The 15,232-nt window shown below is 52.3% G+C and overlaps 7 protein-coding genes across 7 annotated transcripts; 4 read left to right on the forward strand and 3 right to left on the reverse strand.

The window, feature by feature from the left end:
• Positions 1 to 2,620: 2,620 nt before the first annotated feature.
• N7539_002296 (2-hydroxyacid dehydrogenase) lies at positions 2,621 to 3,667 on the forward strand (the record flags this gene model as incomplete). The annotated part of the gene is made up of 1 exon (XM_056931899.1): positions 2,621 to 3,667. The coding sequence occupies one exon, from the start codon at positions 2,621 to 2,623 to the stop codon at positions 3,665 to 3,667; it is 1,047 nt and encodes a 348-aa protein (XP_056791858.1).
• A 307-nt stretch (positions 3,668 to 3,974) lies between these two features.
• Positions 3,975 to 5,426, reverse strand: N7539_002297 (glycosyltransferase family 4 protein; the record flags this gene model as incomplete). The annotated part of the gene is made up of 1 exon (XM_056931900.1): positions 3,975 to 5,426. The coding sequence occupies one exon, from the start codon at positions 5,424 to 5,426 to the stop codon at positions 3,975 to 3,977; it is 1,452 nt and encodes a 483-aa protein (XP_056791859.1).
• Positions 5,427 to 6,670: 1,244 nt separating this feature from the next.
• Positions 6,671 to 8,698, forward strand: ugd1 (UDP-glucose dehydrogenase; the record flags this gene model as incomplete). Its single annotated transcript, XM_056931901.1, has 3 exons — positions 6,671 to 6,902; positions 6,982 to 7,424; positions 7,487 to 8,698. 3 exons carry the CDS (start codon positions 6,671 to 6,673, stop codon positions 8,696 to 8,698), a joined length of 1,887 nt encoding a protein of 628 aa, XP_056791860.1.
• Positions 8,699 to 9,402: 704 nt separating this feature from the next.
• On the reverse strand, positions 9,403 to 10,556 carry N7539_002299 (Enoyl-CoA hydratase AKT3-1; the record flags this gene model as incomplete). Its single annotated transcript, XM_056931902.1, has 4 exons — positions 9,403 to 9,553; positions 9,616 to 9,972; positions 10,036 to 10,146; positions 10,225 to 10,556. The coding sequence occupies 4 exons, from the start codon at positions 10,554 to 10,556 to the stop codon at positions 9,403 to 9,405; spliced, it is 951 nt and encodes a 316-aa protein (XP_056791861.1).
• A 1,150-nt stretch (positions 10,557 to 11,706) lies between these two features.
• Positions 11,707 to 12,663, forward strand: N7539_002300 (glutathione S-transferase; the record flags this gene model as incomplete). Its single annotated transcript, XM_056931903.1, has 3 exons — positions 11,707 to 11,747; positions 11,822 to 12,207; positions 12,308 to 12,663. 3 exons carry the CDS (start codon positions 11,707 to 11,709, stop codon positions 12,661 to 12,663), a joined length of 783 nt encoding a protein of 260 aa, XP_056791862.1.
• Positions 12,664 to 13,110: 447 nt separating this feature from the next.
• On the forward strand, positions 13,111 to 13,683 carry N7539_002301 (uncharacterized protein; the record flags this gene model as incomplete). The annotated part of the gene is made up of 4 exons (XM_056931904.1): positions 13,111 to 13,129; positions 13,197 to 13,232; positions 13,427 to 13,542; positions 13,630 to 13,683. The coding sequence occupies 4 exons, from the start codon at positions 13,111 to 13,113 to the stop codon at positions 13,681 to 13,683; spliced, it is 225 nt and encodes a 74-aa protein (XP_056791863.1).
• A 376-nt stretch (positions 13,684 to 14,059) lies between these two features.
• On the reverse strand, positions 14,060 to 14,881 carry N7539_002302 (SAP18 family protein; the record flags this gene model as incomplete). The annotated part of the gene is made up of 1 exon (XM_056931905.1): positions 14,060 to 14,881. One exon carries the CDS (start codon positions 14,879 to 14,881, stop codon positions 14,060 to 14,062), a length of 822 nt encoding a protein of 273 aa, XP_056791864.1.
• Positions 14,882 to 15,232: the final 351 nt, after the last annotated feature.

Consider the following 15,232-nt stretch of genomic DNA (forward strand, 5'->3'; position numbering starts at 1 on the left):
CGACAGAGGCGAAAGCGCTACGCAATACGTTCGCACTTTACAGGAGGGAATCAACCTTACCGGGGGGGGGGGGGGGGGGGGTGTCTTTCAAAAGGGCCATCCATTTTGGACCAAACTCGACTCAACTTGGGGTGGAAACCGGACCGTGGGCGTCATTGACGGCGGCAGGAGTCAACACGGGAACGAATCATGTCGGAATCTTGGAGAAGGCTGGGCTAGAAGGAGGCTTGGCACTCGGAAGGTCTCCGCACTGCCATATGGGCTCCTTGAAGGACAAGGGCATGGGCAAGGGGCAAAGGAGACCCTGCGTCAAGGGGGACTGGAATGGAAGAAGATGATGACGACGATAAAATGGAGGAAAGAATATAACCGAAAAAGAAACTAAATCATTACCAACAAAAAACATGAACTGTTGATCAAACGAATGGCACCCCCACACGGATCGAAATAATTGATATGACATGGTTCTTTGGACGAGGGGGATGATAGGCATCTCTTAGGGATCATCTATCGTCATAAAGAGAAGGAATGAAAGTGATGACCGCATGGACACAAATTTTAGTACTGTTACGACTACCTAGTCGCTAGTAGCTACTAATGTAATCCAATGGGCTGGCAATTGAAAGTCCATCTTGTAGGTGCACACGATCCTGCGAGATACCTATTGTAGATGAAATGCTTCCATTGCATATGAGGCAGTAGAGACTTACGACAAACACAACCCACAGACAATTCAGATCATCTTCATCCTCAAAATGCTCGTGTGCTTTATTGCCGCTAGGGTGCTCCGCTCATACACGTCCGTGCGGCGTGCGGCGTACGGCGTGAACGAGGATCAGCGATGTGTGTAAACAAAATGATCCATGGGGAGGACAATCATGACGTGAGCCTCCCGCGACGGGGCTCCACTCTATAAATGTTTGCAGAGCCTAGGCGTCAGCTCCAGACGTACGACGTACAGTTGAATCCCTATCGTAGGGGCGGATAATTGATCGAAGGAAGCTGAACAGCACCTCTGGGAAGCAAACCTATGACGAGTCCCGATCACCGGGGGGAACATCATCCGGAGCCTAGGTCGGTATCTAGGAATTGAACCTTGGACTCCGGCTTTTGGTCAATCTCCATCGGACCGAACGTCTCTTAGATCATCCCAGCTCTTCATTTGGGAGAAAGTCAAATGTGGAATTGACTTTCGAGATCCACGGCGTAAGCGACAACGTCGACAGTCACTCGATGAAGTAACTTACCTAGTAAACTAGTAGTCACGTACTCGGTACTGTACCTCGAACTTTCAATTCTCTCGATGTGGTAAGGTAGTCAATTGATCGCTGGCCGTTATATGTCACGTCCCGTGGCGGGGTGAAAACCTATCTTACATCATATCTGGAATGGTAGAAGTTGAACGACGTCTTTGTCAGAGCAATTTACCAGGATAATATCACGTGACCTAAGAAAGTGAAACCGTGAAAGTACAAGTCGTGGACACTTCAGACTCGTGGAATTCACTCAAAATGATCCAAGCGTTAGAAAGTCAGAAAAGAGCCTCCCTTCAATGATTGGGGCCTGATCCCATTATCGATGCATTATCGATAACAAGAGTCGCTTGATTCAACGATAACTTTATTTCCCAACGGGGGACCCCACTTCAGATAAGGATTGATGCAGTTGATGTACTGTAGTTAAGAGCTACTAGTAGCTGCACCTGGTACGTACTGGACGGATGGTTTTATTAAAGGATAAAAGTAGTGCTACATTGATGGATGAAATTGACACTGGGCGATAGATAGCTCCAGTCTTGTGCATGTGATTCGTCGTATCTGGAAGATCTGAAGATCTGAAGATCGCAATGTAAGAGACATCAAACTTCTACCCCGCTCATCCCCGGATAGTAGGTAAGTAGGTAGTAGGTACTAGGTAGTAGGTACTAAGGTAGTAGGTACTGGGGAGTAGGTACTAGGGAGTAGGTACTAGGTAGTAGGTAGTCCCCCTCTACTTCCTTCGTGTATACTTTCAACTGCTGAACACCCGATGTTTTACCGGGGAGGATATGCACATGCTCAGAGGAATCAATGGGCCGATTGTCAGCTGTCCAAGACATCCCGTACATCCAGCTCGTCTCGTGTCCATCATGATAGGCTGTACAGCTGCTTGCACCACAGAAGAAGAAGGTTAAGTCGTCTCGATGATGGCACTGACCACGACTCCCCTCTCCAACCGTTCCCGTCATGTCGTCATGACTTTGCGCCCCTGTACAACCCGACCAATTCCAGTACAGTCGCGAGTTGGAGTGGATTGAACGTCTGATCTCTGATGTATGTATGTCATATCGAGCCAGAAACAAATTCTTATCTTCAATAGTGGACGCCCTGGAATGTATCTACAAGTCAAAGTTCAACACAGTAGCCCTGATTACAGTTCCGATTCGTCCATCAGCTTCATCCTGGTCAACTCCGATACAGGTTCTGCGCAAACTCTCTCCTTTCGAAGCTTCAATCATCGTCTGCAACCAGGCCTTGATCTCTTCCCCCGCACCCTTGGCGCGGGCGTCCGTACGATTCCTGTCCATATTCCATAGTATTTGCATGATTTCGAACCTGTCCGACAATTGCCCCTCTCCATCATGAAACTCGCCGTCTTCAGTGCCAAAGCCTACGATCGCACCTACTTTGACAAAGTTTCATCCACACGATTCGCAGATCTCTGCACAATCGACTACCACACATTCTCCCTCTCTGAAGAGACAGCGCCCCTAGCACACTCCTGCGATGCAGTCTGCGTCTTCGTCAACGACACCCTCGACGAGCCCGTCCTCCGCGCTCTCCATGCCGGCGGCGTACGTGCCATCCTCCTCCGCTGCGCAGGATTCAACCACGTCGACCTCCTCACGGCCGAAACCCTCGGCCTCTTCGTCGCCAATGTCCCCGCTTACTCTCCCGAGGCCGTGGCCGAGTTCGCAGTCACTCTGGTACAGACGCTGAACCGCAAAACGCACCGGGCGTATAACCGCGTGCGAGAGAGTAACTTCAACATCGAGGGATTGCTGGGCATGACGCTGCATGGGAAGACGGTGGGGATCGTGGGCGTGGGACGCATCGGTCTAGCGGCGGCCAAGATCTTCCGCGGGTTTGGGTGTCGGATCCTAGCGTATGATCCGTATGCGGGACCCGAGTTCACTTCGGAGCTGGGCACGTTGGTCGAGTTGGATACGCTGTTACAAGAGAGTCATGTGGTCAGTTTGCATTGTCCCTTGACTGAAGGGACGCGACATCTGATGAATGGTACGACGTTGGCGCGGATGAAGCCCGGGGCGATGTTGGTGAATACCTCGCGGGGAGGACTGATCGATACCGCGGCCGTGATCGAGGCCCTCAAGACGCACCAGTTGGGCGGAGTGGCGCTGGATGTCTACGAAGCAGAAAGCGAGCTCTTTTATAATGATCATTCGGGCGAGATTATCGAGGACGATGTCTTGATGCGTTTATTGACGTTTCCGAATGTGTTGATCTGTGGACATCAGGGATTCTTCACCCGCGAGGCGTTGACGGAGATTGCGACTGTCACTTTGTCGAATTTGTCGGATTTTGTGGGCGGGCGCTCTTGTGCCAATTCCTTGGTCACGGAGGGACATGTCCTGGTCAAGCCCGATACTGCTCCAGTCAGGCTATGAGGAAGGGTTCAAGGTGCAGGAAGGAATATTGGAAGCTTGGTGTGATTGGAATTGCTTCGTGAAAGGTAACTTTGGACACAAGTATACATTCTTTCCATTGAGAGTTGTGTGAACACCAATTAAGTATCATATCAAAGTTCGTGGGAATCATAAAGATCAATGACGTAACATGGAAGTATTCAAGGCAGAAAAAGACCGATGTCGTTTCCAGGTCATATGAAGATCAAGCACAATAACAAAGAAGATGTGTGGGCTCATGTAGTAATGGGCGCCCCCAATTCGAGGCAGTTTCCTGTCTCACCGAGGCTCAACCTCGCAGCGGCCGAGTGGATTGAAACTGATTGCGTAGCACTTGCCATGCTCGAGGAATAAAGCGATGACCGTGGACAATAAGCGGGACTACCGCGATCAACCACATAAAGTACACCGTGCCCACCGCCAATCCGAGGCAGATGTGTTCCAGAATGGAAGCGAGAACTCCAGGCCGTGATACCGGATGTGTACCATGTGACTCTTGATCGTTCCGTGTGAGGGCATCCGCAATCTGCCAGGCCGCTCGGCGATTGATCTTCTCCCATGTGGTATCATCGGCGTACTGACGAGCAGATAAAGCGAGTCTTGTACGTAGTTGTGAATCTTGCGCCACTTCGCGCGTCAAGTCTGTGAAGGCATTGAGATCTCGAGGATTGACCAAATACCCCGTCTGGTCGTGACGGATGATGTCAGATGGTCCCCCCTGATCGCGTGCGATTACCGGAAGGCCACTCGCCATGCCTTCTAGCACGACTAGGCCAAAGGTCTCGGTGATGGAGCAGTGCAAAAACACGTCCGCTGATGCGTAGGCACGAGCCAGAGGAGCTCCAGTGAGAAATCCAGTGAAAATCACGTACTCTCGAACTCCGTTGAACAAGCGCTGAACCTGCTGCTCGACTGCTGGGTTTCGATTACCTCCAACAATGACTAGTTTGAAAGGCACCTTTTCAGCGGCCAAGCGTGTGGCCACCTGTGCGAGAAACTCAAACCCCTTCTCTGGAGCAATTCGGCATACAGTGATGAGAATAATCTCCCCATTTGGTGCGATTTCTCGGCGGAGCTTGTCGTCACGATGCTTTGGATTGAAGCACGTCGTGTCAACGCCACGACCTAACTGCACCAGGCGATCAGCCGGCGCACCCGCGCGTTCGAGATAGCTTCGAATCGCTGAGCAGGGATAAAAAATCGTATGAATCGCTCTTGTTCGAAACAGAAACCCTTGGACAGTGGCCAGTAGCCAGACTCCGAATTGATCGAGTGGAGTTGGTAGCATAACCTCTGAATAGGCCGACAGATCCGTTTGAAAATTGAGTAGCACTGGCGGAGGTGATCGCAGTTGGCGGATCTGTAGTAGCATCTGGAAGCCGAGTGATGCGGGACTCGCGAGGTAGATGAGATCGGGTTCAAATGTCTGCTGATACACCTCATGAATCTGAAACGGATATACCACGGTCAAGTCTGGATTGTATGGTAGTGCGCATCCTGGGAGACGATACTCCCACGGGAGGTTTGGCTTTTCCGAGTCTCCCTTGAAGTGAGGTGCCACCACGATGAGATCGACGCCATGATTGCGAAGGTATTCCACCAAGCTGCGAGTTGTGCGGCTCACTCCATTGACCGGGCCCCATGACTCCGTCGCAAGAAGGACCTTTTTTCCACGAAGCACGTTGGGAAATTGATCATGGCTCGGTTGGAAGGCCGCTATGAGTGGTGAGATCTCGGCCATGACGGTCAAGAAGACGTTGCATCATACATGAAGGGGAGAAAAAAACAAAAGAAGAGAGAAGGAGGCGAAGGAGAAGGAGGAACTATGAGTCACTACCTCCTACATGCGACAGGAAACCGGTGAAGAATGGACTCTCGTATGATTGATCGTGAAAGCGTGTAAGGGAGTTGGTCACGCTGGAAGCCCATCACCAACCTGACAATGGTTCATGTGGTTCTCTGCTCCATCCTGGAGACAGTCATGTTCACCATATCCCTTCCTTCACATTGCCATCTGCGTTGAAGCTGCTTCGGGATAGGCCACGATGGGGCACGGGCTCCTCGCATGGCGTTTATTGGAAAGGTTGAAAGAGGGTTGAAGTGTATAGAGCTTGAGTGCGGCTGGGTGGGATGTGGTTGGCTGACAGGATGGGAGATCGCTGCACGTGCCGAATTCACCCGTCGAGAGGGCTCGACAGCAGCGCAACCACAAAACCTCACGAGGCTTTGAAAGGGGCAAGTGCATTCTTGGAAAGTCTCGAGTACATGCAGCGTGCATACGAATCTTGCGGTAAAGTGCTGCATCTGGTGGTACCCGACTTCAAGCTCCAGGTGGCCAAAATCTTAGAGATCGCCCTGTGAGATGGTCGTGCATAGTAAGTATCCTGCGGCGCCGGTGGAAAAAGGCTTCTTCAGCTCTACAGCCAGTGGAGATGCGCGAATCCGCGCGTGCCCCAACGATGCGCTCTCGAGTGGACCTTTCGGTAGTATTCATTCACGGTATCGTCGTGATCGCTTTGACATGGTGCCGCATACAGCATCGGACAGGAGTAAACGGCAACGCAGGCGTGGGAGGGGCAGATAAGGATTGCAGGTCATGAGGAGCGTGTCATTTGGAGAAAGGCGTGCCGAGACTCGACAGACGACGCCGTCTAATTTCTTGTGCGAGGAAACCTGTGTATTTGCCGGCATCTTTGACGGAGTCAAAAGCAATGAGCATCTATTGCCCTTGATCATCTCGCACATCCAGGGTGGAGCTAGTCCTCACACAAGCCCTTTTCTTTTTCTAAGCCTTCCAGTCCCCCGCGGTATCAAGAACGATCTTACTTTGCGCCAGACAGGGGGCAAGAGGCAAAGTCGAGTGAGTGAGTACATCAACGATCAGATTGCTGTTCTCCTCTCAGCCCAGCTTACTCCGACCGACAAAAAGACCTCAAGGGTTGACATTACCATCCTCTTACGGCCAAGGGAGATATCTCCGTCGCAATGTCTAGCGACGAAATTGCCATGGAAGTCTTCTCGTCTTCTCCATCCGCGTCCGAGGGCAGCCTTTTCTGCGAGACTGGTCCCACCACGCCAAGTGGCAGTCCGTTGTTTCGTCCATCGCAGGACGACGAGATCAAGTTTGCCTCATTTCCGCAGTCACGCGATTTGAGCGAGACAGGACCACTTGAAACAGTGGTGAAGAATATCTGCGTTGTCGGGGCAGGCTATGTTGGTATGTGCCATCGTTGAGTGGGCCGTGCAAGCTTTCAAAACACGTCAGGAGCCTGACTCAGATAATCGAAATGCGACAGGTACCCCTACAGCCGCTATTCTGGCTCTCCACCATCCATCGGTAGTGATCGAGGTACTCGACCGAGATCCGCTTCGGATTCAACAATGGAGATCCCTGCACTTACCAGTTCATGAGCCTGGCCTGGAAACAGTAGTGCGCATCGTTCGTGACGGTGCTGAGATCAGCTGTCGAACTGGGCTTCAGAACGAGCCCGGTCAAATCATCCGCGGCAAAAACTTGTTCTTCACGTGCGACTCTGCTCGAGCGATTTCCCAGGCAGATATCATTCTCATGGCAGTCAACACGCCAACGAAGACGTTTGGCGTCGGCGCTGGATGCGCCACCAACATGACGGCTTTTGATGGCGCTATGCGCGATGTGGCAACTCATGCGAAACCCGGTGCTATCATCGTAGAGAAGAGCACCGTACCTGGAGGCACAGCAGAGCGGGTGCGCAAGCTGGTAAGATACACCCCGTATTGTCATATGAGAAAGTACTCTCACTCACTCATACATCTGCTTAGTTAGCGATCCATCGGCCAAATGTGCCATTCGAGGTGCTCTCTAATCCCGAGTTTCTCGCCGAAGGCACAGCCATTGAGAATCTCACAGCGCCGGATCGTGTACTGATCGGATCTGCTCCAACTCCTGGTGGACGTCGTGCGGCTCAGGTTCTGGCTCGTCTCTACGAAACGTGGGTACCTCGCGCACGCATCATTGAGACCGACGCCTGGTCGTCGGAATTGGCCAAGCTCGTAGCCAACGCCATGCTTGCTCAGCGTATCAGCAGCATAAATTCAATCAGCGCGATTTGCGAGAAGACTGGCGCAGATGTGAGCCAAGTCGCCAAAGCAATCGGAATGGATGACCGTATTGGACCCAAATTTCTCAAAGCAGGATTGGGCTTCGGTGGGTCATGTTTTCGCAAGGACATTGCGAGTCTCGCCTATCTGGCCGAGTCGTTGGGCTTGGATGATGTTGCTCATTACTGGCGGCAAGTCAACACCATGAACGAGCGACAGCGTGACCGTTTCTCTCGGAAGATCATTGACCGATTTGACGGCAACCTGGTTCGCCGAAAATTGGCCATTCTTGGATTTGCTTTCAAGAAGAACACGGGTGATACGCGCGAATCCCTAGCGGTCGGGGTAGTTCAGGTCTTGCTGCAGGAGCGACCGGCTGAGATTGCTATCTTCGATCCCTATTGCCGCTCAGAACAGATCGAACACGAGTTAAAGGCAGTTTGCTCCAAAGAGGTACCGAGTCAAATAGTGAAGATCTACCCAGATCCCTACATGGCTTGCTCTCAAGCCCATGCGGTGCTGGTGGTGACCGACTGCGACCAGTTTCGGAATACTCCGTCCCGCGACACATCGACGGGACCTGCTTCAATGCAACGCGAGAGAAAGTTGGGGCCATCTATCACGGAGAAGATAGGTGTACAAGAGACCAGGCGAGCTCGCGCCGGATACAAGCCGGAGACTTGGAGTCATGCGGGTGTTACGTACCACCTCCAACCTCAAGAGCCCTGTCCTGAAGATTGCAAGGATTGCCGCCCTGTAGCAATGCTTCCTCTGGCGGCCGAGATGGTCGAATGGCCACGCATTGCGTACAACATGGTTGAGCCCAAGTGGGTGTTTGATGGGCGGGGGGTGTTGGATGCTGCTGAGTTGGAGAGACTGGGAGTGAGGGTTGACGTGGTGGGCCGGCGAACACGAGACCATCATGTAGCGTAACTTTTGCAGATCGATACCCCGGATTAGACTGTTGATGTTTCAGCCCTGTTTTCACGACACTCTCAAAGACGTTCGTCTTTTTCCCCTGGAGAGTATACATGCATCGGTATCAACCACCGTATCTCAATTGGGATGTCTCATGTCGCAGCCGAAATAGCTAGTCAGTTAGTCTACCGACGGCGGCTGATCACTAGGGGCCACAGGCTTGATCGCTCTCAGAAGCCGAGAGGCTCACCGCGATGCTATAGGTTACCTACCTTGGTATTCAGTACTCACTACACCGTGGAAGTCACGAATAGTCCTACTGTAAGTTCATGGTCGGATCCCTGAGGCGAATGATACGATCACTTGCCATGAACAAGTCTGGGAAATGATCGGAACACGCCTGTTGCACCGATACCCGGCCTGAATACAAGCTTCTACAATCCATTCGGATCACATGTACCCGGCGTGTCTGTGTCCATCGCAGGTACCATAAAAGATTCAAAGTCCGACCAAATCCAATTCCTTGAACAGAGATGACGGGATCACTTGCTTTTCTTACCACTAGAAGGAGATGCTTTGGGCGAAACGTACATAGGCACCATGAAGAACAAGTTGATATCGCTCCTGATGTTCTAGTTGACTATCTCCTCGGACGACAGTGCTGACGGCAAGCTGAGCAGCCACCACGGAGATATGGAAATTGACGCGACCGTCAAGATTCACAGCTTAGAGGGTTTCAAGACTATAGGACCCAGAGCAATGTCCGTTGATGGCCACCACGGGTAACTGGGGGCGCTCTTCTCCCCAGGGTCGACCTCGAATCTCGGTGATCGCTTCTCAAGGAAAGCATTTACGCCTTCCTTGTAGTCTCTTCAACGGGCCATTAGCGATAGCCCGGCAGGTTCATCAGTGCGTGGACTCTAGTCACTTACTTCTGACCGACCATATGATGAAAGATACGCGACTCAAGCAGGTGAGCCTCTTCGGGGGAGCCTGGACCCCGCCACATCAGCGCGCGACTCATTGACGACGCCAGAGGGCTGACATTTTTGGCCATGTCCTCGGCCATTTCCAACGCGCGGATTAAAACTTGGTCCGAGTCGGGGAGCACCTCAGTAAAGAGGTCTCCGAAATACTTCCTCGACGGGGGATAAACCGCACCGGTGGTAATCAGATGCATCGCACGCGAGTATCCCACCAAGCGAGGAAGAAAATACGAAGCGCACGACTCGATGGTGAGTCCGCGTCGAGTGAAGACGAAGCCGTACTTGCTCTTCTCGTGGCATATGCTGCGCGAACGTTAGATGTGTCCCGTTATTTTAGCTATCAAGGACAGATGCTGTAATGCATACCGAACTGCAGCTGGTAGAGTCATCGTCATGCCGACGCCCACTGCCGAGCCTTGAAGGGCGGCAATGGTAGGTTTGTGACACCGATGCATCGCCAAAGCAACTCGACCGCCACTGATCAGAAGAGTAGGTCTTAGTGCTGGCGCTACACACGACTGGGACCACGTCTGTACAAGAGACAGTACGGCTCACGGCACCACTGACATATCACGGAACTCAACGGCACTCCCTTGACCATCCCCAAAGCCAACATCGAGATCCGATCCCGCGCAAAACATCCTGCCTGCTCCTGTTAAAACAACCATTTTGACACGCGAGTCCACGTTGAAAATATTGTAAGCCTCTGTCAGACTATTGGCCATCTCCGACGTGAACGCATTGTACTTCTCAGGCCGGTTCAAGGTAAGAATCACGACCGGGGTAGCAGTCGAAGTACCGCCAGGATGATGAGATATCTTCACATCAGGGAAATTCAGAGTCTCGTAGGACTCCGGAATTTCAATGCTGCATGAACTTGTCGGCATTGTCGAGTAGCATCTGCGAGCTGTCTTGCATGCTCTGTTGAAAGCATAGGCAGCTATTGGCAAGTCTCAATCGCGAGTTTCGTCTCACCTAATTGCCCGAAATATTGAAGAGACCGTCCGCCATTGTGATCGCGCTTTCGGACGGGCTGGACCTCGGTTCTTGCTCCGGCGATCATCTCATCCTACCAGAAAGCGGGGTCGATCGTGGTGGACTCCCATCTCAACAGAGCTCATCATCTTGTCAAGGCTTCCTTTGCTGCCATTATTCGGTCTAATGAGTGTCGTCGCCGATCATCCTTGTCGTTCAAAGAGGCGCAGCGTGTGTTCCTCTTGTCAAGATCGACGACCTTACACATGCGAATGCCTGCAATTGTGAGATCTTGACTCGTCAACAAGCCCCATTGATTTGCCCGGGGCGTTCAGGCCAAATGGGGTTTAGCATAAGAAAAGGCTTGTGAGATTGCCGTAGACCGCAAGCCAAATCAATAGAAATGTCAATTCAACCTCGGGCCAACACCGGCGTAGTAGCCTGAACTTGCAGTCAAACGGCGGCCGCTGTCTTTCACTACCGAGCAAGATTGGGGAATGAATGACCCACATCATCGAGATGTCGCAGGCTCAACTGGAGGTATTGGTTTCTCGATGCGTCAATTGTTCGAGAGGTCTCAAGTCAGCCAAACCCCTCGACCAGTTGAAGCTGCAGAAGAAATTCATCCTTGAAGCTAAATTAAGCTCTGCAGATTCCACAGCTGCGTTTCACGTGAATGAAAAAGGCTGAAGAGTGGTGGTGGCTGGGATCTCGGCGATATCCCAAGCAATCGAGCCTCGGGCCATTGACATCATGCATCCACCCAATTCCTCACTCACCCACCACAGCCGGGTCAAGCCGACTCGCTGATGATGAACGGCGCGACCGACAAACGGTGGAAATGTAAATGAGAGGACCAGCGATCATGGAGCACTACCACCAGATTCAATGTTGTAGTGCAGTACGAGATCGCTCAAGTGGGCCGCCTGACCTGCCTTCAGGGGAGTCGGGAGTCGGGGCTGTAGTAGTAGTTAAAAGGCCCACGTTTGCCCAGAGACACGAGTCCGCGGGTAAAGTTCCATTCTCACGTGGAACTTCAGAAAGGTCCAACCGCCCGACACAATGACCGATTACAACAAAGGTTGCAAAATTACCCTCTACTGGTATGGATCAAGGCGCTTCTGCTGTGACACAACAGACAAGCTGAAGATGCACTCACACCCTGAAACGCGCGTAGGCTCGAACAGTCCCGAAGCCATCGTATCCTTTGGCTCCTTGAGGAACTCAAGCTCAACTATGAGCTGAAAACATACAAGCGACGCGCCGACAAGTTGGCGCCTTCGGAGTTGAAAAAGGTGCACCCGCTTGGCAAGTCCCCTGTGGTCACCATCGAGGCTCCAGGAGCCGAGAAGCCTCTCGTTCTGGCCGAGTCTGGTGCCATTGTTGAGTACCTCTGCGATCATTTCGGCGACACGCAACCGTCGCTCGTCCCCGAGCGCTACCAAGCAGGTCGTGAGAACCAGCCCGGTGGAGAGCGCGAGGAATGGTTACGTTACCGCTATTACATGCACTATGTTGAAGGCACGCTCATGCCGTACCTGGTCATGTCCCTGGTCAATGACGGTAAGCCGCAGAATTCGCTCATCATCTAGACAGGCAACGACTGCCTTGTCCTGACTTGAGACGTTGAGAGTCGTGAATTTGCGCTAAATGTCAGACACAGCTGTTCGAAATTCACCACCCTTCTTCCTGCGCCCCATCACGGGCCTTGTGGCCTCGCAAGTGGAAGCGTCGTTCCTGACTCGCAATATCAACAGCAACCTGGCGTTCTTGGAAGAGCAGTTGAAGACCGCTCCAGAGGGTGGTCCCTACATTTGCGGTAAGGAGCTGACTGCAGCAGATATTCTGCTCAGCTTCCCCGTGATCGCTGGCAGTGGACGTCTCTTGAAGGATGAGGAGCAGAAAGCCAAATATCCTCTTCTTCTTGCTTATGTCCAACGACTGGAAGGATCCGAGGGCTACAAGAAGGCCGTTGCCAAGGTGGAGCAAGTGGAGGGTAAATTCTCGGCCTCTATGTGATTTCTCGTGTTTTCGGGGTTGGTGCTTCAGTGATATACCAAGTTGGATCATTTCATCAGATGGGGGTAAGTGAATCATTTTGAAACGAGCCTGTACTTTTTTAAGTGCCCAGAGACATACAGGAGTACGCCGGGCATTAACCGCCCCTCGCAAGTTCCATTGTACGACTACACAGTCTTCCATATGGCATAATACGTAGTCATCTGTATCTTGAGTCGGTGTTTTGCAAAGATCAAACTTTCGAACCAGTAAAAGACTCCAAATCAAGACAGATGACAATCAAGATCAGTAAGTAAATACCTTATCTATGCGTGGTTAGGTCATTTGTTGCTGAGTCATGTGACGTGTCTCGCACGATGGTCGAATCACGTGATATTGAACCTCTGATCGCTTTCCGGCTGCAAGCAATAGCGACGCCGTAGATACGCTCCAAATCACACCACAATCATGGCTGGTCCTAGCAAGTGTAAGTCCTGATATGACCAGAACCAGGGCGACTTTGCGAAGATTCTCAAGCTGATCAATTGAATTAGCTCTGGTCCTTGACCCGGCCCTCCAGAAATACTACGGTACCTGACCCCATCTCCGACCGATCTGTACTCTCTCCCAGATGTGCGACTCGCAGACATCCAAAGACAACTCGCTTGCGACTGCGCTCTCATTAGACATGAAATGGGATGATCAATGTTGTGCCTTCGTGGCATGACCTCACATCTGCGCCGCCATGCCTCTGATCCAGCAACCGCTGACCCGATCTTTACAGAGCTCAACGCCAACCGTTACAAGTACTTCCGCTGGACTCCCCGCCATGCCTGGCTGTCGGTTCTCTACATGGCCGTCATCCCTGGCGCTTTGACCTGGCTTGCGTTGAAGACCGAGGTACGCAGGATACTCTCTTCAATCTGCCCGAAGTCCTGAACAGCAGATTGTGGACGTGGAAGGTGCTTTTTGACTAATGACGTGCAGGGCAAATATGATCTTCGGGGCAAGCGCAAGGGTGACACGATCGCTGAGTGGTAGGAAATGAATAGTTCCTCTTGGCCAGGTGGAACGTTGATCCGGCGACTATGCGCCTTCAGGCTCGAGATTGAGAGCAATAGCACTGGGGAGCATGAACTGAGGTCTCTATCTTCAACAAGTGCTACGTGCGTCTCACAGTTGACTTTTTTTTGTACCCTACTATGAGCTTACATATACCGCATTGATTTGCTATCTTCGTTCGCCCAGATGTTAGGTTCACAGAGAAAGGAGGAGTTTAATGTTGACTCAAAGTTACCCATGATCGGGTTTGTTGACTTGTGTAATTGTCCGAGGATATGTCAAAGCGGATCGGCATTGAGAGTAAAACTCATTTGCTGCATTCCTCATCCATGACCCTCGCCCTCCAGGCGGCTGATTAGTAGGGCGCCCAGCCTCGTCGACCTCCACCCCGAGGAGCTCCTTCAGGCAATCTCTCTCCCCTCTTCCAATCCCCCATAGGAAGAGCCGGGGGTCCTCCACGATCACCACCACGGTGACCACCCCGAGGTCCCCGTCCCCCATAGCCATTGTCGCGGAATGCACGCATACCACCTCCCACGGGTGGAGGGGGACCAGGATTGCTGCGGACAATGGGCGCAACGGAACCATCTTCTAGAGGCGGCAGGATCGCACATTCGATGTAATCTCCAACAATGAACCGTGCGTCCTGCAGAGCTTTGTCCGCGTCTGACCCCTGGAATCGCAAGGATCCCGCTCGAGGCCGAGTCTCTGTGCGTGGATCTGCATCTTCATCGCCGCGGTATGGACTGTCGCGAGGCGCCACGATCACACTTCCCAGGTCTCGAGTCTGGTATCGCCCGCGCGCATCGGGTCCCATCATCGCTGCATTGCGCGCGTCCGGATAGACCAAGCGGAAGCAAAGACGAGTGCCCACGGGAGGATCGGGCAGTAATGACGGAAGTGCAGAAGTGAGAAGCTGAGAGAGTTCGCGTAGTGTGCATGACTGCCATGTGTAGATTTCGAGGTGTGGAGGAAGTGAGGCCGCAGTTGACGGAGGTGATTGGGCGCGAATGGCATTTGGCCCACTGACTGGACCATTGCGACGCGAAGGCTCGGGAAGACTATATTCGGAGAGCGAGTGGTACGAGTTCACCCGATAGAAGAGCTTCAAGTGGAAGGGGACGGTAGTCTGGCGATTGATAGTGGCCTTGGTGCCCTCTCGTGAGGCGTTGGCCATGACGGATGTAATTGCCCAAGGCGCGTTCGTAGCTTGAAACAGAGGAGTATCAATGGACGTGACGACTGGAGGGGAAAGGCTGTCAAAGAATGGAGAGACGCCAGAGCTTGAAACTTTGGATTATGCGGGTGCTCAAGTGCTGAGATATTTGCGATTGCGAAGAGGGTGAAAGATGAGCGTAATGGAAGCCCGGCGGGTGGGTGAGAAATTCCCCAAATGCGGGCGGAGACCGGAGCTTACAACCATTCCCTCTGTTTCCTTCGAGTCGATCGACCTCGTCCCCGAACCACCAACTCAAACTACGGGCTTCTCTCTCAACCAGTGACCGGTGATCGAGGCTCAACATCTTCG

This window comes from Penicillium diatomitis (genome assembly GCF_028827545.1).
Source record: "Penicillium diatomitis strain IBT 30728 chromosome Unknown utg000003l_segment0_segment0, whole genome shotgun sequence".
Classification (NCBI taxonomy): Eukaryota; Fungi; Ascomycota; class Eurotiomycetes; order Eurotiales; family Aspergillaceae; genus Penicillium; species Penicillium diatomitis.